Below are 24,299 nucleotides of genomic sequence, written 5' to 3'. Positions count from 1 at the left end.
GGAAGTGAGAATGTGTCATAAATACAACATGGCTTGCACTTGAACAGATTTGCATGCATGAAGGGTGCAAGAACTCAAAAAAGCCAAGACATATTGTAAAAGTGTGAATGAGACAAAATTAATGGTTTGCACCAAGATTTTTTTTTTTTTTAAATCATTGGGTACAGCCTAGTAGTTACTCTGGTATATTAGATAATATAAGACAAAAAGCTTCATTAACCAGCTTCTTACTTCTTATGACAGACATTCAGCATCTTTTTAACTGAAAAGAGTTTGATTAGAGGTGAGATTCTTCTCCTCTAAGATTCAAGATTGATTCTTAACTTCCAAAAATCTTTTCTTTCTTTTTTTTTGGAACAGGGTGAGGGACTGCTAATCAGAGACTGCCTGTGCTTTAAATCAGTAGAATGCCAAATAGAGCATCAAGAAATTCAGCGAGTCTCACAGATGACTGGAGTAGATCCTCATGTCATGAGACACCCAAAGATTCCCAGCCCTAGGTTTGAGATCCACTGACAAACAAACAGAGCCACCCTTGCAGTCCCAACTATCCAGAAGGTCAACCTTGACTTCAGCAACTGTGCAAACTAAATCTACAAACTACATTAACTATACAGTATTTACATGGTAGCCATGTTTCTCTGAAATCACACTTATTATGAGAACCTGAAATGCTGTTGTAAGATTGTTTTTTCTAGGGTTAAAAATCATATAAACATATAGAAACAAAACAACTCTAATCATTTCACCACTCCTCTATCAATCATCAATAAATAAAAATACAAATAAGTAATATTAATTAAGACTTAAGTATTTCAAGATAAATCAAACAATTTGATAATCTGTTAGCAAATCAAAACAACAGCTAACATAAGCATTCAACTAATTCATTGCTCACATTACCATTAGCTATCTTACATCATTTTATTAAGACTGGAAATTGGTTTTAATAGCTAAATAGCATAGATTTCCATTAGCACATCAGCAGATTACATTAGCTACATTTCCATTAGCAATACATTTACACATTTCTAACACTGTTCAGAAACATTTTCAAATGGTAATGTTGGCTGGGATGTCGTTAAATGCTAACATAGTGTACTTAATTATCTTTATAAATTAAAAACGTGGCCCAATGTTTTCCCATATTTTAAAAAAAGTCAATCAATCAATCAATGGAGAAGTTGTGGAATGATAACAATAGTCCAATAATAGATTCCATTATGTTTACACAATCTGCAACCTAGAACAGAACAATGCTGAAATGACCATAGCATTGAGCTTGCCAACATGAGCATGATGTTGAGAGGACAAAGAAGAAAATGTAAATATGTGAATGTATGACTTAGATACTGCGGAACTGAATGAAAAAGTAAGTTGTTGAAATGATGACTCATAATAACCCGTGTGCAGCTACAATCATTGTGAAAGCCCAAAATTAATGGGATTTCCAAATACCATTTAATGCACTGTTTTTACTTATTTCAAGTGAACTGAACTCTAACACTGAACCAAAGAAATTGCCACTTTTCTTCCCAATGAAAGGCTTCCAATTATACAGTCAGCAAATCACACATTATTACTTAAATTGCAGTAGGCCGTGACATGCATGAACACACTGTGACATACAGAGACATAAAAGGCAGCTATGTACAGAAATGTTTCAAACTGTGAAACATTCAAAGCTTCAATTTTATCAGGAACTCTTCCAGTGGGAGAATTTTATAGCCTGCTCAGTTTGCAGATCATAAAAGGCTTTTATCACCTCCTGCATTACAGTTCATCAACATGCAGAGAACTAAATGTGTGCCTATTTGCATGTACATTACATGATAAGCTCGAGCACGCCAAAGCCAAACTGTTTCCTGCGCTGTACTTAACGACCCACTCCACGCTACGGGGCATGACGGAGCTGCTCTAATAGTCAGCGCTTAGTCAAAGTAGGCATCCCTGAAATGTGAAAATCAATCATGGATGACAGCTCATTTGGGCTATCTAGCAGGAAAAGGCAGAGAACAGGAATAAAAGAGTAGAAATTCTAATTACACACTTGATGACCATATGTGCAACCTCTGGCTGACGGTGTTGACGCCTCCATCCAGTTGTATAATGAGCATGCTGTGGGTGTAACTTATTCACTGGAGTTTAAACATCAGAAGAAAAAAGAGAGTGCTGCATTGTATTAGATATCCAGGTGTTTCTATTGGGGTAAGGATGAGATAACAGACAGCTATTATGTCACTGTCACACTATGACAGGCAAATTATCTCATGTAGCTGGTTGAACCTGGCTCCCTTTAGCTGATTAGAGTAATTAGAGTATAGCATTATATACTGTCAAATAACTGTCTCATGCAATATGCTGTATACCATCTATTTTCATACACAATGCATTGAGCAGAGTAAGACTCCTGCAATTCATATGATAGTGAAATGTATTTAGGGAGTGTGCTTAATCTAACAAATCATTTCTGAAATTAGTGAGAAAAATTGTGTACATCTGAAGAGAGATGTTTTTTTGCTATGTAAAACAGAAATGGTTAATCTGACATGTGACAGTTGATATAGGAAGGATTAAAAAATTAAATAACGATAAAATGTCATTGTTTATTTCACTGTGTCTGAGATGAATAAAAGAGAAAGAACTGTAAACATTTTTTGTAAATGCCAAGAACAGAGGGTATGTCACAATAATCGTTGCCAAGGAAACACATGGATGGAAGTGGGAACTGCTCCTGAAAGCTGCTGTACTGCTGCTGTACAGTGTGTGCTGCTGTGATAAAAACAAAACAAAAAAAGATCATGTGTATATGTAAATTATACTTGGATACATTGTCGGTACACATTCTCTTCATCTGGCTCGGTTTAGCCCGTTCGTTTTCACTACAGTCAACCTCGGAGTCACTCCCATGATTTCCCACCAGCCTCAACGTCATCTTTTGTGATTTTATTCGTTTATAAAGAGCCCCCTGGTGGCAGAATGTACATACTGTGCATTTAATGAGAACACTTTGAACATTTTGTTAGACTGATGACTGAGTTATAGTTTAGATTTGTTTTACATTGGTCCGTCTGCATGAGGGGAAGAAAAATCATCTTTAGGCACACACAACAAATCAAAAGATGACATCACCGTGCCTCAGACTGACAGCAGATTACATGACCCATTTAACCTCATTGCAAGCAATGCAAACCCCACAATCTGTTCATCGGCCCTCCTGTCACCCGTGGACAGAGCAGCACAGCCGCCTGCCTTGGAATCAAACTGCTCAAAACTAATATCATTTTGTCTGGGCAATCTAATAAAACACAGGAGCCATTTTCCTCTCTTTCCCGTCCCTCCTCCCATGTCTGTCCTGCCGGAAACGCTATGATTCATAAGAGATGTAGCGATGGCTCTCAGTGTGCGATGAGCGAAAGGCACCTTGGGGAATTTTATGATCCATGACGAAGCGTCCGGGATCATTTTGGATGTATGCATGTGTCACTGCATATTAATAATGGCCTCTGTCTCATGAAAGCGCTAGCACACCTTCAAAGGAGATAATTTAATCTTCTTCCCGCTGAGTCTCCTCTCCTCTCGGTGCGCTTGCTAAGACTTCCCTCAGAATGGCAGTCAAAGGAGCCATCTCTTACACCGTGCACCTTGGCTTTTGGTTAATAAAAAAGAAACAGGAAATGATCAAGGGGAAGTGGAGCCCACCAGGAGGAGGAAATAAGCTCTGGGTTTAGAGGGAGATAGACAAGGAGCTAATGGAGATTCTCTTGTCTTCTTTTTTTGAGTGGTTACATAATGTCACCAAGGAGCTAATTGTTGAGGAAATTGACTTTTTACCTCATCCGCTGCAGAGAATCATGTGCAGCCACTTAAAAAAAAAACCCTCATTATAAATGACCATCCTGCAGTGCTCTTGTTTCCTATTGTCCTCGCTTTTGCAATACAAGCCTGAACTCAAGCAAAAAAAAAGAAAAAGAAAAAGTGGCATCATCTTCAGTGAGCTCCATGTACCCTTTACCCCGCAGAGAGTTTCCTTTCTTTTTAAAGAGCTGGCACCCTGCGATGAAACTGACAAATGAGGAGAGCGTAGTTGGATCGTGGACTTGTTTATGGAACGGCATGGTGAGAAACAGCAGAGCCAATTGTCATTATTTAGAGTCTGCACTTCGCAGATAAAAACACGGTGAAGCCACGGTGTGCTGTGTGATCTGATAACTGTGTGTAAAATCAAAGTTGATATCTAATAACCTTATATGTCTTGCTGTTTCATCGTCACGCATGATGTTGTGGAGCCAAAGAACGTGTTAACCTCCCTCTAAGGAGAGCTGTCTCCAATGAAACCCGTCATAAAAGATGTTGCATTATGTAAATAGATCCACCGACATTCCCTGTGTACCAATAAAGAATTCACTGCAGCCGTGTATCAGCACACATGATGACATACTGCTGTTAGCAGGGTAATGTCGGGGATGTAAGTGCATTAAGAGGACTCGTAAACCTATAAAAAGGAAACCATTAATAGTACATCTTGAGAGTATCCATCCACAGAAAAGCAACATCAGCGTCAGATCTTAAATACAACATGGCACCTACTTGCAAATGCATGCAAATCGAGGGCTAAATCCATTCAAAGACTGCAAAGAAGACTTAGCATATAACCACAAGAGCTTGACCTCTTGATCCTGACGTGTGTAGACTAAAATAAGTTTTAAAAGCTCCGCGGGGAAGCGAGTGCAACCGTTTCCTTTTGTGTACTCCAGTGAATGGCAGTGATTAGTTATCCAGCCGTTTTACTTTTCCAAGTCGAGAAAATGCTTCATTAATTTTCTTCTTTATCTTTTTTAACAGCGCCGGGTGTTTAGCTTTTATTGAGGGTGCCAATATGTCTGTAGGGCAGCACATATCTGAGAAGAGCAGCACTTAAGACAAAAGGCAAGGAACAACACAGAGGATGTTTTCTTGTTGTTGTTTTTTTATGATTTCTGGTGAAGGCATATGAATTGCTTTTTGGCTGCTTAGATTACAAACAGAAAAACAAGCTGTGAAGTTTTGCAAATGTTGGGGAAACACAAGTAGTGACACATAAAAACTGTGCAAACAGAGGGGGTTTACTATAAATACACTCATTGAGGCCTTAAGTAAAGCATATATGGTAATAAATACGATTGACCTTAACTTTGAGTGTGTGTGTGTGTGATAAATGTAATATCTACTGGCCTTTATCAGCCAGAGGTGTGACTACAGTGCAGGGAAGGATCAGGGCAAAATGTTACTGGAGCACAGTGATGGATTTTTTTGACACACCAGGGACAGCTGTGGAGACAGCTGTAAGTGAGTTAAAGACACATGCTGTGCTATATTGAAGGCATAAAGGGGCCTGAGGAGGCAGAAGGAACAAGCCTCTCTGGTTCCCTCTTCTTAATACGAGTATACAGTACATCTACTTTAAGTCAACCTAAGTATACTTATCTACGCGTCAGCGACAACCCAAATCTCCTCATATGTTATACATGTACAAACAGCTGTGGGACTTTCTACTAACATGCAGCACCTTCATACTTCATGCATACATATACATAGATAGGTCTTTGTCTCTATGTTTCTTTGTAAGTCAATTTGCATCTTGTTTTTTATAAGCGCCTCATTAAGTTGTCATAAAGTGTGTGAACAAGTAAAGTGACTCTCAACATACTTCCTGCTTTCCAAATGCCTTCCTATCAAAGGCAGTGAAATATTGAGTGTAACCCCTTCATTTCCCTATCATGTCAAATAAGAAGACCGCTTCCTGGATTGGAAAAAAAAAGTCTAAGAAAACAGCAGATTTAGAAGCGTCAACATTTCAAAGTATACCGTAGCCCATGTTAAATAACAGGTTCAACCTTGCAACACAAAGTGATACAAAAAGAACACACCAAAGCCTATATACAGTATGTAACCACACAGTCTGTTCAAGAGCTTCCTAAGAGGTTTGACATGACGTGATCGTTTAAATGACATACTGTATAAGAGGTTGTCGACGTGACGAAACATTTGATGAAAAGAAAGTAATGTACTTACATTTTTCTTTTTGTTCTGTTTTCTCGCTAAATTTAAACTTGACCTTAATATTATGATTTGTGCATCCATGTGATGAACATAAGGCGGATTATGTTTCTTGACAAGCATTTTACATCCTGAATTGGACAGAAACAGACAACAACTCTTTACTCGTTCCTTATAAGCAAACACATAGCAGGTCATACAAAGGCTCATTATTAGTCAATTTCAAGAACTTATAAATGCTATACTGAGGACTGGTTCTCATGCTATCTGGTGCCCACCAATCCTATTTACTTCTTGTATCAAGCTGAACCACCTCATACAGCTCAAATGTCAGTCGTCACTGTTGCTGCAGAGCCAAATTATTTTGCGGTGCAAATTTATGCCACAAGTTAATAGAGTTTCTTACGTCATGGGCCAGTGTCGTTAGTTAAGCTTACGGCTGTTCTCTTCTTGGCTTTCAGATGACGTTATCATCACAACTGTCTCCTACTTCTGATGAAGCTTCAAACCTCGGAATGTGTGCAACAAGCTGCTTAATGATGAAATAAATGAGTCCGATGCCTTACGCTTCTTGTTTTCACTATTGTGAAAACAAGTGTGTGTGTGTTTGTGTGTGTGTGTGTGATCGAGAGCACAACAGACAGAAGCAAAGACGCAAACCCATGCAAGTGTGATCCTTTCTGTGTGTGTATGTGTGAATGAAATGCACGGTTCAGAGCGCACTCCTTTATTCACTCACATCCCTATGAGTGAACCCTGTTTGCTGCGATGACGAAACCCTCCGTTGTGTTTGAGGTTTTCTTTTCTGTCGCCACACTCTCACCTCGCCTCTAGAGCATGGAGGAGGTGAGAGGGAGCGAGCCTGAGCTGTCATAACAGTTTAGATCAGTGTCCCGCCTCAACCCCCGCTGCCTCCCTTTGCCCCTGCGCCCAAACCTCCAGCAACACATTATGCAACTTCAAAAAACAAGGTCAAAGAAATATCCAGAGAGAAATCAGAGGAGATAAACAAGAAAGGGAAAAGGAAGAAGAAGAAAAAAAAGAACAACCCCTGCCTCACTTTGTTCTCCATTTCTCTCTCTGCCCGCGCCCATTGCAGTGTGTGATTCAGCAGGAGGTCAGACCGCTGAAACAAGAGAGCCTGCAGCATCCCATGCATACAAATGCCTGCAGACACACATTTACGCTCACACACAACAGTGACACATGCACATATTGGATGGTGCTAGCTTCAGAGATTGTAATTTTCAACAAGAAATCATCAATTTTGTCCTCATTAGTGTGTGCATGTGTGTGTGTGTATATTGAGGTGTGTCACTGTATAGATTAATACTCCCCTGCGGTTAAGATCAACTCTTTCAAACAAGGCATCCTCTTGAGTAAGAAACCTTATTCTGACCCCCTCTTTGTCATACATTATTAATAAGGCTCCAAATGAAAAAAAATAGCCCCACTGAGCTAAATAGACATCACCCATCGCTTCTATTATACACAAGGGATCATCAATACCAACTCCTGCAAGGAGAGGCACGATTAAATATGTTCTGTACTGCTTTTACTACATCGGAATAGATGATGACTGGAACAGAATTGTAACATTGAAGACAAGACCATGCAGACAGAAACAGTAAATGTGTTACATTCTTGGTTAAGCAAGTTAGCATGTTGTCATAATCTGAGTAACACCATTACTTAAGACTTAATAGTTTAAATATTTGAGAGATTGACATTTTCAAATATGTGACAATAGAGTTAAAGGTGCTGAAAATCCATAAGCATTCTCATTAAATGTTTCTTCCGCAGAGACTTTTCCGCAGTAAACACACTTTGCACCATGTATCAACCTCTGGTGTTGAAAAGTAAAGCCGATGTGCAAAACCCTGCTGTTTGTCGAGTATCATCTTGAGGCTGTCAGATAAATAACCATTTAGAAAAGCCAGAAACTAACATGCTTACACACACCCCTCTTCTCAAACCCACCAACACATGCATTCACTGTTCAGTGCACCACTATCCACATATTCATCAGTAATCATCACAATTCTAACAGTGCAACATATTTTTCTACCAGTGAAATATGTATCCTCGAGTTTGATTTCATCATTTTACATTGCAAAACTCATAATAACTGTGCATAATAAAACGTTACGTGCTTGTGTGAAAGCACTTCTGAATCTCACAATCCTTCCATTATAATGGCGAAAAAGGGATTGTGTAGGACTTCAGACAATTCATTTTAACAAAACAAGATATTTAAAGACATCCATCATGGCTCGGGGAAATCATTCCGGTATGTTCCACTATTTTGTGGTGTTAAAATAACAATTTATAACTCAATGAAAACAAATGTTGTATTTGCTGAACCTGAAAACATACCTAATGTACAAGCCTAACATGGCATCTCATTACTATCCATCTGTCACCCCAAACACAGCAGCTCATGTCTAAATCAATGTTTAGTATGATAATGTGACACTATACAAATCACTTGACTCATTCTCCTGGTTATTAACATGCTAATGTAGTTGTATCCGCTTGCAGCTGGGGTTTTTTACATGATGAAACTTGGCTGTTCTCCTTTCCCAAACAGCGTCATTAATAAGATTCAATACCCAAAACTATGCCAAGATTTAGGAACATCACCACCCACAAGGGATCATTTAACATGTGTGACACTATGGTGCACCTTGCCCAGAGCTGAATGAGTCAGAATAGAAGAATCAAATCCAGAAAAGTTTCAAAAGGAATATCCTTTAAAAGTAAAAAGGTGTTAACCTTTATTGAATTGTGCGGCGAGCAGGATGTATATCTCCAGTTGTACAGTATGTCTCTGTATGACTGCTATGCATGTATACGGTCATGCCATAACATTCTAATGAGCTTTCCCTCTGATGCTACAGTGCAGCACAGAGAGACGGACGCTGTGATGGAGAGAACAGGGAACCATTTGATGTTCGCCAGTTGAAAGAATAAGCCTTACTTTGGGTTGTGCTTTCAACAGAGGCATGCTGGGATTGAAAGAGCGTTTGCCCAGGGCTAAAGGGGATTTTTGGTGGGCGTCACACATCCAATTACCTCGGTAGCATCACAGAAATCTGCGGGGGGATGCACACCACACAAACAGACACATACACACATCCTGAACGTGCATGGGGGGGCACCCACACACACACCGACATGTAAAGCACCCACTGCAGTAGGCTCTCACAGCAGAGGGGGCACAGCCAAATTTCACTCTTCTGCTTCTGCTGGAGCGCTTGCTACGGAATTCATGAATAATATCAGCATGTGTTGATATGTGGCTTATGATATAAATATGGATAGCAATATGGGAACAGCACCAAGGTTCCACCTCTTTGGAGACCATTATTAATGCATTCAGCGAAGCTATTACTGGATTTGCATGGGATCTTCTGATGAGCCAAGAGGACCTGCAGATCCACTAATATGTTGAGGTTTATTGGGGCATTTCAAAGCTGTTTTGAACTCCTCTGTTCTGCAGGAAAGCTGGCATTTCTTGCAGTTTAATATCCCCAACAACAAACTTTAATAACTACTTTATCCCACATTGGCAAACCAAACACGTCGCCCCACCAAACTTAACTCATTTACAACAACCAGGAATTAATGATTTCCAACCTTCTTTTTTTCTTCCTTCTTCCAGCACAGGTTAATAACCTTCATTTTTTCCTCATCTCTTAAAACAGTGATTTGAAGGCCAATGGGAACTCATATTTCCCCAGGTATTGAATTGAAATTGATTTTGTGGTACATTTTTAATTATACAAGATTTTTCATTGCTTTAAATAATGTGATTGAAAAGGCCAGGGGCACAGTTTTCATGCTGAAAATGATAAATGCCAGATCTTTGTGTAGTGTAAAACCACCTTTGCCACCAGAAGGGAAATTTATTGAATAATCCAAAATATAACAAATTCAGTCTGAAAGGTTGGAATTTGGATAATTCTGCTCAACCCTTTCTCTAGTCTTTAGATCCTCTGTCATTTGTTCACAAGTAAAGTTTTGGAAGTTTTTTTGTCTAACATAATTTATTTGCATTTTGTACTGTAATATTATTTACATCATTAGCAAGAACAGTGCAAGGATAAACTACCTTTCAAAAAGTGGAATCCTTGATCCAGACTTAATGGTGCATCGCCATCTGCTGCGACAGGATAGGCTTTTCTTTCATATTTTATACATTATTATTCTACATCCTGCACAGCTCCTCGTAAAGGATCTTGTGATATAACACGTTGACAATTATAACTCCACACTGACAGGTTTTGACAGGACTTTGCATAACTGCTAAATTTCAGCCGTAGTCCCAAGGCAGGTTCCAGACAATATAAACTTTAAAACCTCACAATGACAAATTATACAATGGATAATTACAAAACAGAAGACAGATAGACAAGATCAAGAAAACATAAAAGATAAAACAGATCACCCTTGCACTAAATGATAAAGATGATGATGATCACATCTTGGATGGTAGTAATGCTGATGACAACTCTATTTCGCAGCCAATCTTGGTGTATATGATTATATATGAACTTTAATTAATTATAAAAAAACAACAACCGTGTATTGCCTGTCAGCACCTGCAGTATCAGCACCAATCAGACTTAATACTGTTCGTGGTCACTTGTTTCTTCTTTTATAGATCCTTGCTTCTGCTGTTCTTACTCTCTGTTGTTTGCCGCTTTGGACAAAGTGTCAGCTAAATGAATTACAGAATTGTAGAGTTTCCTTAAGAACACTGTTTTGTTCTTTTTGCCTGTATGAGATGAGACAGCTGAAAAGAGAGGAGATGTGGGGATGAAATAGTCGGGTAGAAAGGGCCAAGGCTCAGAGTCAAATTTGTGGATCCATCAATCACTATAGCATCTCTACATCAGGGGCTCGCTGTCAGCTAAGCTAAACAGGCCTCTATGTTTCTTTTCATTTCCGTCCTCCCTGTGTGTCTACACAGAAAACTGCCCCAAAGGAATAGGAGTAATGCATGTATTCAGTAAATAAATACAAAAGTTATTTCGATCTTAAGGACTTGGGACAAATCAGTCCCCAAACGATCGACTTTATAGCCACTATTGACCTGCCATTTCACAAAATCAACCTCACCACCAATTGTGTTTAGAGGATAAACAACCAAAGCCAGTCTAGCTGTTAGCTCAAGAAAAAGTTACCTTTCAGGAAAGCTTGTCTGCAGAGCCAAGAGGCTGATAACCAAAAGCTCAGAGCAGACATCTTTGAAAAACTAACTGAAGGTAATCACACAAATGGAGGATCACTGGAGAGGCCAAAGCTTCCTTTTCCTTATTGGTAAGATATCTTAAACGCTCACACACTATGCCTTCAATGGATGAACACATCAACACTCGAGGGAGCTATAATAAAACTGCATGCCAGTGAAAAAGCAAGGTAAGGGCAGAGCAGGGAGCCGACACAGATAAAATGGAGGGAAATGGAGAGAGGTGAAAATCATGAAAAAAGGGAGGTCAGCTGGAGCTGCAAATGTGGCATTTGGTGAGGCCTGCTTCAAGGCATCATCTTAACATGAAACACATCTCACCAGCACTGAAAAAGAGTGAAAAGGACTACTGAGTTTGCTTCTCTGTATGCACGTGTGTCGAAATATAACTTCTGCCATCAACAGATTTCATACAGTGTGTTGGGTGTTCAGGGGCAAGCCACATAAACCATCCTCTTTGTGCTCTGCGACAGAATGCGTACAATTTGGGCAACGCACTTTACGCCGCCAAATAGGACCCTGCATGTTCTTCCATTCTTTATATTCTTATTCATGTTGTCCAGCCTTGCACCAAGCTCGGTCCATGATTTTGTTAAAATTTACTTTCTTTCTTTTCTTTCAGCTCCTGAACATATATCTTCTATCTTTCCTCATGTAACAGTGTTTCCACCATCATTCATTCAGAGGGCAACATGGCGATATACACAGAGCAAGACTTAAGTTCTGTTGGAAATGGATCTCACTCCAGAGAACAACCTGACGTACATAAGAACAGAATTTCAATTCAATTTCAATTTCTCACTAGATGGGTACATTTTTTCATTTATGTTAACGAGAAGAAACAGCTTATTTTGCTACTTTTTCCAGCAGATAAGACCAGCAGGACTGCTCTGTGCATGTAAGAATGGTTTTGTTCTGTTAAATGCTTTATGTATGTACACAATAGACTTATGTAAATGTTAATATTAATACAACAACAAGGCCTTAATAAATGCTGATTCACCCCAACTTTCAGTCAACCTAACAATAGACCACGGCAGGTTTTAAGCTACCTGTTGATCATGTCAACTACGAGCCGAACTATGGATAACACATATCGTTCATGAAATCAAAACATACACCACCTGTACAGTGTGTGACCATGATGACAATAATCCAATAATTTAGTATTTTTGTACCAGGCTGTAAGCATGTTAATTTATGCTGTAAAACTGGCTTTTTTGGCTGCAGTGCGTATGTAACTTCCAGGGCTGCTGGAGCCAGCTTTAAGCAGACCTGAAACAAACTGCAGGATCTTGCACTTCCGCATTCACTTCATCATTTAAGACCGGAGGTTGCTGCTTGATGTACATTCACATCATAATTGGATCATTTTATTTATCCTCCCTGACATCAGTGAAGTTGGAATCCCAGATACTGAATGTTGCTGTAAGTGCAACATAGCAATAGATTAATATAAAATCATCAAGACAAAAAAAGAAGAAGAAGCAACCAGCTGGAGGAAAAGAAAATCTGTGCCATGATGCCAGCTTTTGTTGAGGCCAGGGGAGAGTGAACCAAATCAAGAGAAAGCGTGGGCTGACTCTTTTGCAGTTTGTGGCGAGGAAGAAGCTCTCCAAAAAGGAAGCACACCTCATGCTGTGCAGACACACACAGTCGGGGTTAGGAGCCAGATTGGATTGCTAATAACTGAGGGCCAGCGCATGCATCTGAAATGATGCACAAGACTCAGAGGAAAGTCTACAGCAGGAATTGAGTTGTTTTCTCTGATTAGACTGAAGTCATTCGCCAAAGAAGATGACTTGTGGCTACTTCGATGAGACAAATCCTGCACACCTTGAGTGAAAACTTTTAGCTCCAGGTTACAGAAGACTTGCTGAAGCAGCCTCAATAGAGAGAAAAAAAGCAGATTGCAAACAATCAGAAATGGGCGATAAATGCCTACATCTGCATTAAATCTTGCTCTACAATTTCTTTCTTTCTTTTATCCACTTAGTGAAGTCTCAGTGGAGAAAAGCGGCGCATAGCCCAGATAACTCTACTTGCTTTGGCATAGGGAGTCATCAACCGGCAGCACACGGCTTGAGGTGATCCCCTTGGGTGCAACAGCCTCTGGGATATACTGTGTCTGGCGGGGAGATGAAGAGAGCATGACGCTAAAGAGATTAGATATAACAATGTGATTTCCTATTAGAAGAATAGGTTTTCAGAGACAGTTGGGGGAAACACAAGAGTTAAGCAATACAGGCTCAGTCATAGTTAACATATCCCTTTAAAAGGGTAGGGAGGTTCAGTAAGTATGAGTGCAAGTGTCGAGCGCACGTAATAACTGCATCACATGTTCGCAGGCACTTTGAGGCACGTTATGCATCTGTGATGAGGCTCACTCAGAAGGGCTGATGTGTGATAAATCACGTTGCAAAATTAAAATCTCAGCAAAGCATTGCCCTAGATAGAAGGAAAAGCACGCACGTAGAAAAGGAGCGCACCGACACGCACACAAAGTGCATGATCATCTAGGTTAAAAATTTCACAGTGCCTCTGCAGAGAAACAGTCTCACACTCTTTCTGCAGACACAGGGAATGACTAGATTTAAAGAGAGAAGGACACAGACACAGGATGGAAGAGTCTGTATTTCTGAGGCTACAGTGGGCCAGGAGGTATGGGCATGGTGGCAGTCATGTGCAGGCTATTTGTAAGTGGCTCCCCTACTGTCTGGTTATGGTTTTGAGACTGGAGACTACAAACGGCTTCATTGTCAACACGTTCATTTCAAAATTCTGACACCCAGAAACTGTTTCTGTCTGGTGTCAGAGAGAAGCTAAAACATCACTCGCTACACTGATAAGAAGGCCTCATCCTGCAGTCGCCTCAAAGCAATGAAATGGTGGTTATTTTTGAAGAGACAAATTCAGTCCCCCCCCCCATCCAACCCCAACCCTCTACTCCCCACCTCACAGCAATCTCATCTGCTCTTGTGCACAATTGTAAGGCTGCTGTGAGGAGCTTGCGTTTCTGCAATCACTTCACATTTGTTTCAGCGATTGATTTCCTGGCATCTGAGGGGAAGAAGAGAATGAGCGAGTGGGTAGGCAGCGAGGGAAAGGATGGAAGGGAGGGGAGGAGCGAGGCAACAGGGAAGTCGGAGGATGTGCAATGCCAGGCTCACATACTGTCACCATGACAACAGACATCACTTCACAGGAGCAGCACTTAGGATGCCTGTGTGGGCTGAAGTGACATAGTTGAAGGTTGGCATTAGCCTCTTGCGGGTGCCACAACGCACAAAATCTCTCCAGGCTTCTTTTTTTTTTGTTGCTTTATATCCTCCACAGTGCAGCTAAAAGGCACCCTGTTGCTTGTGTCAGCTACCTATTGGGATTGCTCCGTGATTTGTACTTTATGTGTGTAAATGTGGCTGCTGCCGGTTTGCCTTAATAAAGACAATTCAATTGACTGAAAAGCGTAAGGGAAGACAAGAGGAGACATTCATATTCAATGAGGGCCTTTCATCTCATGCGTCACTTTGAAGCGGGCTAGCATGTTTAATTCTCTGTGATTTGAAGTGATGCCAATCACGGAAATGATAACTGGAGATAAGGAAACACAACACAGACACTAAAAAGGATCTATCCCGGCAGCTAATCCTGCGTTCATTGACACAAATATATGCAACACTTTATAAGGTTATTCTGCTGATGTTTTTCAAAGCAAAACTAATGAGTCATCAATGACTCATCCAGATCTAATGCGTGTATTAATATCTTATATAATACCAGCTTATCATGAATGAACGGTTGAGTTTATGAAATGATATGAAACCTTAACAATCTTCAATTTAAAAATGGATTTTTAAACCCAGTTAAGTAACACATTAATCAGCACTTAATTTGCTGGTAGCAATAAACCAGGTAAAAGAACATAAGCCTCTCGCTCTCTCTCTGCCTCACTAAACAAATGCATTTATCTGTTTCTTCTCTTCAAGCACACCTGGGCGATGGGATTTTGGTCTGTTCGCATCTTTACAGAAAATGTACTGCTGCATGCCTTGTTCTGGCATGGTATGATGTTTTTTTATTTACATATAGTATAAAGTATATAAAGCAGACGTAACTGTACTGCATGCAAACAGCGCAACAGCTGTTTTCACATATTCACTCTGCACCGGATACAAGAGACTATCCGAGGGGGGGAGGGGCTCCTGAAGTAAGACATAATGTAAAAGGAACAACATAGAAGTAGCAGACGAAGCAACAGAGCTTGCTATACAATGCTATAATGAGATATCTGCGTTTATATCAATGCTGCGTGTAGTTCAACGGAATCACCTTATCGACAAAAAGAGCAGAGGACAACATACTGGAGTTCATGAAACGTAATGCAGCCGTTTAATTACTTGCACTGGGATAGTAGTGGTTGTGCGCATTCACCTTTATGCCCCGAATCCACTCACAGTGCACAGTATAAACATCGCTCCCCCCTCCCACTGGCTTTAGATGAATTCTCCAGATAATATCCTGCTGCCCACTCAGACTTACTGCAGAAAAAGTACTAGGAGTCTGGCAGATAAAATTCTGGTTGAGCCAGAGTGAAAAATTCAGCTCTACCAGCTAATATAAGGATTTTTTTTTCTTTCAAAAATGAAAGCCCTATGTGAGTTTCTGAAAAAGAAAAAAAAAGAAAGAAAAGTTGGGAGCAAGAGTTCACCAAACACATCCAGTAAGGGGCATTTTAGCCAAAGCACAGCACATATATGATAATGTTAATGAACGAGTGGTTATAAGAAAGTAAAAAAAAAATAAAGTAAAACTCAGAGTGGAATACAAAGCGGAGCTCTGACTCAAATGAGGGGATCATGCTTAAGCCTGTGGGCTTTACACTCTATTGTCTTAATTATGATTCTCATTTTTCTTCAGCAAGTCTTTACCCCAGAAATTAAGTCTTGGAGCAAATGCCGACATGGTTTGGTTTTAAATCTGCAAATATTCATGCCACAAAACTTGCACTGATCCAACAGTAACCAGGCTATTAAATATTTGAGAGTTTGCTGCCTTTCTTGCTGTTTCTAAAGTCGTTATAGTGTGACGTTTACGATGAGAATTTTATTTTATGCTGTTTAATATATTTTTTCACAATATGAAAATAATGTAATTTTTACTCCACCGCTTTATCTCAATCTTTATATTCACAATATGATCAGTACACAGAAGTTATAGAAGGACAGAGAGGATGACATGTGGAGGCTGACATTCAACAAGTTCCCTGGCAGGATCCCAATGCCAACAGGAAGCCCCTGTTACAAACATCTCAAAAATACGATGTAGTCTCTATGACGGTCCATCTTGAAGCCAATCTCAGTCATCTTCAGGATAACATTAGGCTTAAGTAGAACTGCTACAAAGTGCAAATGACAACAACAATGACATGACATTAAAGTTTCTCATAGTCATACTGTGCCTGCTCTTTATACTCGGATGTTTAATTTCCCCATTTTCTGTTGAAAATAGAAACAGACAGTATAGAGAGGAATATTGCAAGGCAAATGAGAGTATTATTCCAAAGATCTATATCCACTTTGAGCCATGCATCACCAGCACAATTGGCCAGTTTGTCATTTTGAACCAACATATTGAAGCTATAATTTCTTGGAGGTGTACCATTTGTCTGTCAACACAAGGAAATTAACACTATTACAAGATACAAAAACACTAGAGATAAAAGCCTTGCAGCTTTACAAGGTATTTTTTAGCTGAACCAAGGTTGACATTTAAGATTTAAATCTTGTTTATAATGATTCACATGATAAATGGCCGCTTCATTACAATGTCAGGAAACAAAAGGGGGAGAAAACGTTTCTGATTCAGTGGAGGTGCGACTTAGAGGCTGAACAAGACTTCATTAAAATTGCAGAATTACTTTTTGATTATAAATAAAGCAGGGCAAAGGGGGTGGTTCAGTCATGCACCAGAACAGGCCTTAATGAATGAATGACTACAAGATCATTAGCAGCAGCTTTTCTGTCCTCAGCCCTGTACAGAGCACGACAAGTGGCCCAGGGTTTAGAGATGTGGGCTTAACAGTTGAAGCAGCCAGCCAGGTTACAATAAGCTTCTTTGGGCTGCGGTGAGGGATTTGGCCTTGAATGATCCAGAGGTAAATTGTGTTCCTGAACTCATCCAAATCCTCAAAGTAGAAGGAGTAAAGTATTAAAGCTGTTCATGATGTGTGCAAAGTAGTCACAGCTACTTTTTCTTCTTTTTTGGGGGGAGGAGACACAAATCAAGAAAAAACATCCATACAGAATGATGTCTTTCCTTCAACACAGCAACTCACAACTCCATCTCTGCTTTGAACGATAGATAACGGAAAATAAATTGGATAGCTTATTTTTTGAGAAGAGGACAATGTAGAAGTCGACAATACTTTTTACAACCCTAAAGCTTATGGCTTTAGGGCCCCTACTGCCAAACTTGACTCTGCTACATCTTTTTAGAACAGCTAAAGGGGGCACCAAGAGTTCAAAAGTGAGAGTGACATACAGTGAAAAGTGTCAGACAAACTTTCCCAATTCCCAAACACCTCGCATGATGATGTGAAACGTGTCCTCTTCGCTAAATGAGGAGTCAAAGAAATATAATTAACGGAACACTTCTCTGGTTCTACATGTGTGAAAAGTATGACTCAGCTTGTGATAACAGCTCTATTTCTGGCTGAGGAGGGGCTCTCTGGAGTAAAAGAAAATAACCTTAATGATGTCATACTGATGTCATCAGGGTTAACTTGGCTTGGACTAAGAGATTTATAACAGAGGGCCTTTGTTACAAAGTTAAAGCTTTAAGTTTGAAGATGTGAGCATTTATCAGACAGGAAGATTGAAATGAAATGAAACCTATTGATTGTAAGATCCACTGTTTTATTGAATCTTATTTAGGTCTGAATAATGTGTCGTCTTCTACTTTCACTTCCTTCAACCCTAAAAATATGTCCCTCAGTTTTCAAGATTCTGTTTTGTTATTGTTTGGACATGACAGTGGTTGAAACAGGGATGACACAGTAAATGGTTGAGGGTGGCAGTCAAACCTGAGGTCACCACAACAGGGATATAATGTCTGTACATAAGCGGCGCAATTTAATAACTTGAGCTAAACAGGCGCCCCAAGTCCCTTGGACACAATCCTAAAGCAGGCCGTCAAAAAGCTTTGAAAAAGGACTTGTCACAACATTTCATTCCGACACGCGGCTGTTGAGTTTGCCATCATACATACATCAAGAGTACGTTTTATTCCTGTCAAACATATGGTTAACATCTATTTGGTGGTGCATGGAAACCACATGGTTATTGGTGGGAAAGAAGTAGGTTTGTATGCATATCACAAAAGGAGAGGAATAAGTAAGGAAAAAGACTGAAACTCTTGTTTATTTGATGAAGCTCCTGTTGTTTGACTCATCCATTACCCCTCTTTCCAAGATTACCAATATTGCTTCAGATGGGCTTACATTAAATGTTGTTTAAAGCCACGCTGCATATCATGTATATTTTTAAATGGTACCATATTTTTCTGCACGAGATGCTACAAGGCTGTTGCAAAGCATCTACTGACTTCTATCTCCAACCTCAAGAAGACCTTGGTGGTCTTTCTATAGTCTCATTGGAGCATTTTCTCTAAGGGGCCATTATTGAAGCAAAATAGCTCAGGTAACATTGACTTACAATGCATGTTACTCAGCGTTGGTACATGAGGCCTTGGGACTGTAAACTTGCTGAGGTACTAATTTAACTTGGACGGAAAGTCTTTAGTCCGATAACCAAAGTTCACCACCCTGAAAACAGCCATTTCCCCTTAATCGCATTGTATAAGAGTATTGAAGAAACAATGTCAATGGTTATCCAGATATCAAAGAGCACAGCAGGACTACCTCAGACTTTAAGTTGAAACATTGTCTCTGTAGGGTTTATTCAGAACCAGTCTCAGAGGAGTCAGCCCAAAGAGAACTGACATTTGGTATGATTAAGTTGGTGCTATATGAAGCCCCACACAGGGGTACGTTGAAATCCCTGTTGTACACATCACACTGCTACGTTTTACTGCTGCCGAGCTGTATATCCCCAACCACCTCTGATTGAAGCATATATAGTCTGTATGTCCATCCACTGCTCTTTTCCCTTGTGGGATGAAGGGGAAGACAAGCAGAGGGAGAGACAGCCAAAGGAGAAAGACAGGCCTGGAGATAGGGACTGAGAGTGGGAGGGAGGAGAAGAGATAGAGTTATCCATAGTCTCATTACGGTGGGAAATGTGAGGGTCCCGATCCAAGGGAATGATGAAGGACTCTGTGGAGGAGGCCTCTGAGAATCAACAAAGGCGTCTTTAGTTTCACTGGCAGAATGCATTTGCATAGCTTAGAAGCCAGAGCGTCTGAACCGGGACTCATGAAAAGAAACCCCAGCAATTGGTTGGACTTCAATGCAAACGAGAGGGAGGGAGCAAAGGAGATGGAGAGAGAGAGAGAGAGAGAGAGAGAGGGAGAGAGGTAAAAGTGGGATGGGAGAAAACACAGTAGGAACTTTTCCTCTTGGGTAGTAACATGAAATTAGATCAGGAACATCTGCACATCCCATTGGAGATTGTCGCTGACTGACTTTGATGCAAAGGGAACATACTGAAGGCAGTACAAGCGGTGAAACATCTCCACGCTAACACAAGAGTCATGTTCCATTGTGGCTGTTTGATATGTGCATGCAGTGCACTTTGGTTGTCAAAAAGAACATTAGAAATAAACACTATTTCAGAATGTTTACCAGCTTTGTACGAGCTTTAATTTGCTGTGTTGGAGGAGCAGCGACTGGCCTACACGAAGACAAGCGGTAGCAGAGGTAATAGAGCAATCTCCTGGAGAAGAGTGTGGTGTGTGTGCGTGTATGTTTGTTTGTATGTGTATGTGTGTGTGTGTGTGTGTGGCGAAAGTGATGAGAAAAGTGAGACACACTTTAACAGAGTAATAGATAAGGAAAAGAGAAAGAGTGGAGCAGATGTTGTACTTTTTAGTGGTGCTTCTCTTTTTTCCCCCTCTGTGGCCTAGAGTCATGGAGGGATGACTAGCCTTCATCAATCCTCTTTAATGATTCTGGCAGCACCACTTAACAGACTAGTATGTGATTTCTTCATTACTACATCATGATTCCACCATTTATTCTGTGTGATCACGCGTACCAATGCCCTCAGATAAAAATAATCGGAAAAAGTCTAATTTTTGCAAACTGTCCAATCCATCTGCAGGAATTAAACAAGCTAAACAAAAGGGACAGAATCTATAAGAGATTCAGGTAAATGAAACTGACTTGAAAGGAATAATAATATTAAAATCATCAGAATTTATAAACACAAAGATTTCAGAGTTTGACTTCTATAAAACCTACTCCAAAGTTTTCACCTTTATGTTCCCTCTTTTTGCAGCCCTCATTTCATTCAGTCACACACCCACTGCCTTTCAGCTGTGGCAAACAATACTCAATTTCCCTGACCCTTAGTCCTTCACGTGTCAAAACCTTTGCTGAATACCACTGGGAAGAAAGCACAACAGGCATGCTAATGTTTTGACACTTTCAATAATAAATGTTGGCTTTTCAACCTTGTCAATACATTTTCATTCAGAGCATCTCCCTGGAGAGAAGCATGCTTTAAGGGGGAATATATAGGCTGATTTAAAGAGGGGTGAGTTTCAAGTTTGAGTTCATAAATTGCTTTATATCTTTAGAAGTATTGACACACACACACAAACAAAAAACACTGTGGGGATCTGACTGTGCTCAAGGGAATTTTCATTCTGCACAACATACAAGCGCAAACATTGACAGTTTAATGCTCAAACAATTCCATCTGCTACGTCTGCCTCTTTCTTCTTCTGCTGCAGCTACACCAGTCCTCACATGCTACACCTCTCTACATAAGGCATTGCTGGATATGATTCCCTCTAATGAGCCTGCATCTTCATCTGCACCCATACATGCAACAGAATGGACAGCTTGCTCGCACCAAGACTGTGCAGCTTTTGATCTGACATTCATGTGATCAGTTTTGATGTTTAGCGTTATGCACTTCCCGGCTGAATATATACATACGTCTTAGAGATGCTGATTTAGTGGATAAGGAGATCGACAATGATTTCTTTAGACATCAATATTTGATGAGTGGTTGTGCCCTCAGGCTGAAAGCGAAGCTGGAGGATGCCAAACAAACCTACTTACAAGTCTTACACCACGAGCCAGTGTTTTGAGGGTTGAAAACGAGATATAAATAAAGGTAAATTATCCCTGCAACAGGTGTTTGAATGAGAATTGTGGTAGTATAAGTAACTCCTCACATATATGAGCAGTCATGCAGCAGCGGCCTTGACATCAGATATGATTTATTATCCTATTCACCTCTTCCATCTTGAGCAAAAAAGAAATACATCAAATCCCTGTGCATCATTGGTTAAATGCAGACCCATGACATGCTCACAGTAACCTTTCATTGCGACATCATCTCTAGACACACACAAACCGCAAAACAGATCTTTTTTTGTGCTTGGCAACAGCTTCTGATGCTCCAACCACCACCCTGCAACTTGACCTCACATTCTCCATGTTTTGGTCACTACCAACAGGTCAGGTCTGAGCACCCGAAGGTTCCCTGTGTGTGCAAAGGTTAGTTCACACAAATCTTTATTTCTACCCAACACACTGCTGCTGGCGGCTGCGAGGGTGACAACTCATACAAGACATCATCTGTGCCACTGGTTGCACAGGCAGACAGGGAAAAGAGACATAAATGTGTGCTTGTCATTTTTTTATGTATTTGTGTGTAAGGAAGGGAGAGAGGTTTAGACAGAGAGGTAGAGACCACAGATGATCATTTTTCATGCCTCTGCATGCTAAATGTCACTGCTCAACAGATTACTGTCCATATGACATTTAAAGATACATTCAGCCCAATGTAAGACAAGAGCAATGCCGACCTTTCCAACGGTTATTAAGAAATAACATGTATGTTGATGGCCAGACAGTGGGAAACCCAGTAGGTTCTGTTGTAATAAAGTATAAAGGTAGATGACTAGTTTTAGCCTCATAATAGGGCTGTGCATTATTGGTTTCACATGCAATTTGCTGTTTAACCTCAGGGTCGCTGACGGCAATTAGAGCCCCTTACTTAAACATGGCATCAGACATGAACTGGCACCCTTATGTGAGTTAATTTAGCCTTTCTTGTGTTGATTTAAGATTCAACACTGTTGTACAAGGTCATGATCACGTTTGCTTTTCAGCAGGATACAGAATGCACACACTTACCGTACACTCCCTGGCAACGGATGCCCTCCACGATGAGCGACAGCAGCCCCCAAACACAGATAATTAGATCCATCCTCTCACGTTAATCTCTGCATATCCAGCTCTCAAAGGCAAGAAGTCCTTTCAGGGGGCGGTGTAACTGAGGTGCATCCACAGCAACTGGTCCAAATCAACACTTCGACTAATTTAAGTCTTCGATGTTAAGGTAGTTATGGTTGCAGGAGGCAAACACACTCAGGAATTGATGTTTTTTATGTCCACTGCCATGGAGTCAAAACGCGGAGCACTCGCGTCACAGAGACAACGCTTGAGGATGCGGGGAGTGGGCTGCAGAGAGCCCGGCCTTACAACAAATAGAAACCCCTCCTTGACTTTAGGTGGGCGCCCTTCTGTGATACTGTCTGAGCCTTGACTTTAGCGCGGACCCCCGAAGCGTCTCACCAAAGGGGCACCCTGATACTCTCGACTACAGGCAGATGGAGACTCGGTTTCCGCGTGCATAGCTCCCCAAATCCAGCTGTGGTCACGGCTCGCGCCGCTGATGCTGCGTTGACTTTCTGCTACTAAACGAAGCCATCACCTCCGCTTTAAAAAATAAAAAAAAAACCACTAATTCACACCGTATTCACCTTCCGGGAGGCGTGAGTCTGCTGTTGTAGATGCTCGTGCGCTCATACAGTCACATCACGACTGCACCTCGACGCCGCGCGCTCGACTCATCTCTCCCGGTGGCGATGACGGAGGGAAGTATCCAAGTGGATGCTTTCTTCACAGTTCCCTGCTGATGTCCGCTGTTTTCTCTGCGTTATGAAAACACCTTGTAACGAATTCACGCAACGGTGGGAGCCGGATGTGCCCACCGTGCAGCCAGTGGAGCAGCAGTCACGTTGCGCAATACGTGCTACGGAAAACCGAGTGGCACCGCAAAACCGGTCTGTGGCTACGTCAAGAGGTGCGTGGCTTCAAGCGCTCATCTGTATGGGAGGCTTCGCTCAGCGTCAGGAAAGAAAGGCATGAGAGGCGCAGCTGCTGGAAGCTGAGAGAGAGAGAGAGAGAGAGAGAGAGAGAGAGAGATGGCACGATTGGCATTCAGGAGATTGAGCTCTGACAGACCTTTGCAATCAACACCAAACACACAGTCGCTCCTCCTGTCTGTTCATGTTTCACCGTGCTTCCTTTATCAGACAGGCAGGATGAGCTGCTGTCTGTCATGTAGCATTCATCTGCTACATCACATTTCTTTGGTTTGAAACAGGAAGACGTATTTGTTGGTCTTTCCGAGCAAACATCGCTCCAATAGGGCAGCAAAAAGGAAAACTGTTTTGCAACTTTTTTTTTTTTTTGCAACATATGGGTACACATTTAAAAGTTGTTATAGAAGTTCAGCTATGGTTTCCAAATGGGGTCCTATGGCCCCAGGGGACCTGCTGGCAGTTCCAGAGAGCTCTTGTAAAAAGTGAAGTCTATTTCATTAAGTCCAATTGTGAGTAGAAATACTCCAATTAAAAAAGGTGTAAAACTTGCAGCACTGACCACACGGTTTATCTTAGCATCACCGTTAGAATACAGCACACTAATGACTGACTAATGGAAGTTACTCAAAGTGGCTTCTCTGAATGTAACTTTATTATACATCTCACTTCAGTGTTAAGTTATATCAATACTGTCAGCATCTTA

At 40.8% G+C, this 24,299-nt stretch overlaps 1 protein-coding gene across 2 annotated transcripts in view; it reads right to left on the bottom strand.

The window, feature by feature from the left end:
* The window catches only part of LOC306839172 (MAM domain-containing glycosylphosphatidylinositol anchor protein 2), a 174,983-nt gene extending 151,042 nt beyond the window's left edge, over positions 1-23,941 (bottom strand). Inside the window, exon 1 of one of the 2 annotated variants that reach the window (XM_079367710.1) lies at positions 22,623-23,941. In XM_079367710.1, coding sequence (XP_079223836.1) covers positions 22,623-22,695 — 73 coding nt within the window. In that variant the 5' untranslated portion in view covers positions 22,696-23,941. The remainder of the gene's footprint in view (positions 1-22,622) is intronic. The other variant, XM_079367711.1, reaches the window with a different exon arrangement.
* Positions 23,942-24,299: the final 358 nt, after the last annotated feature.

Source organism: Symphodus melops, assembly GCF_947650265.1.
Source record: "Symphodus melops genome assembly, chromosome: 1".
Classification (NCBI taxonomy): domain Eukaryota; kingdom Metazoa; phylum Chordata; class Actinopteri; order Labriformes; family Labridae; genus Symphodus; species Symphodus melops.
This window is presented reverse-complemented; position numbering and strand designations above follow the sequence as displayed.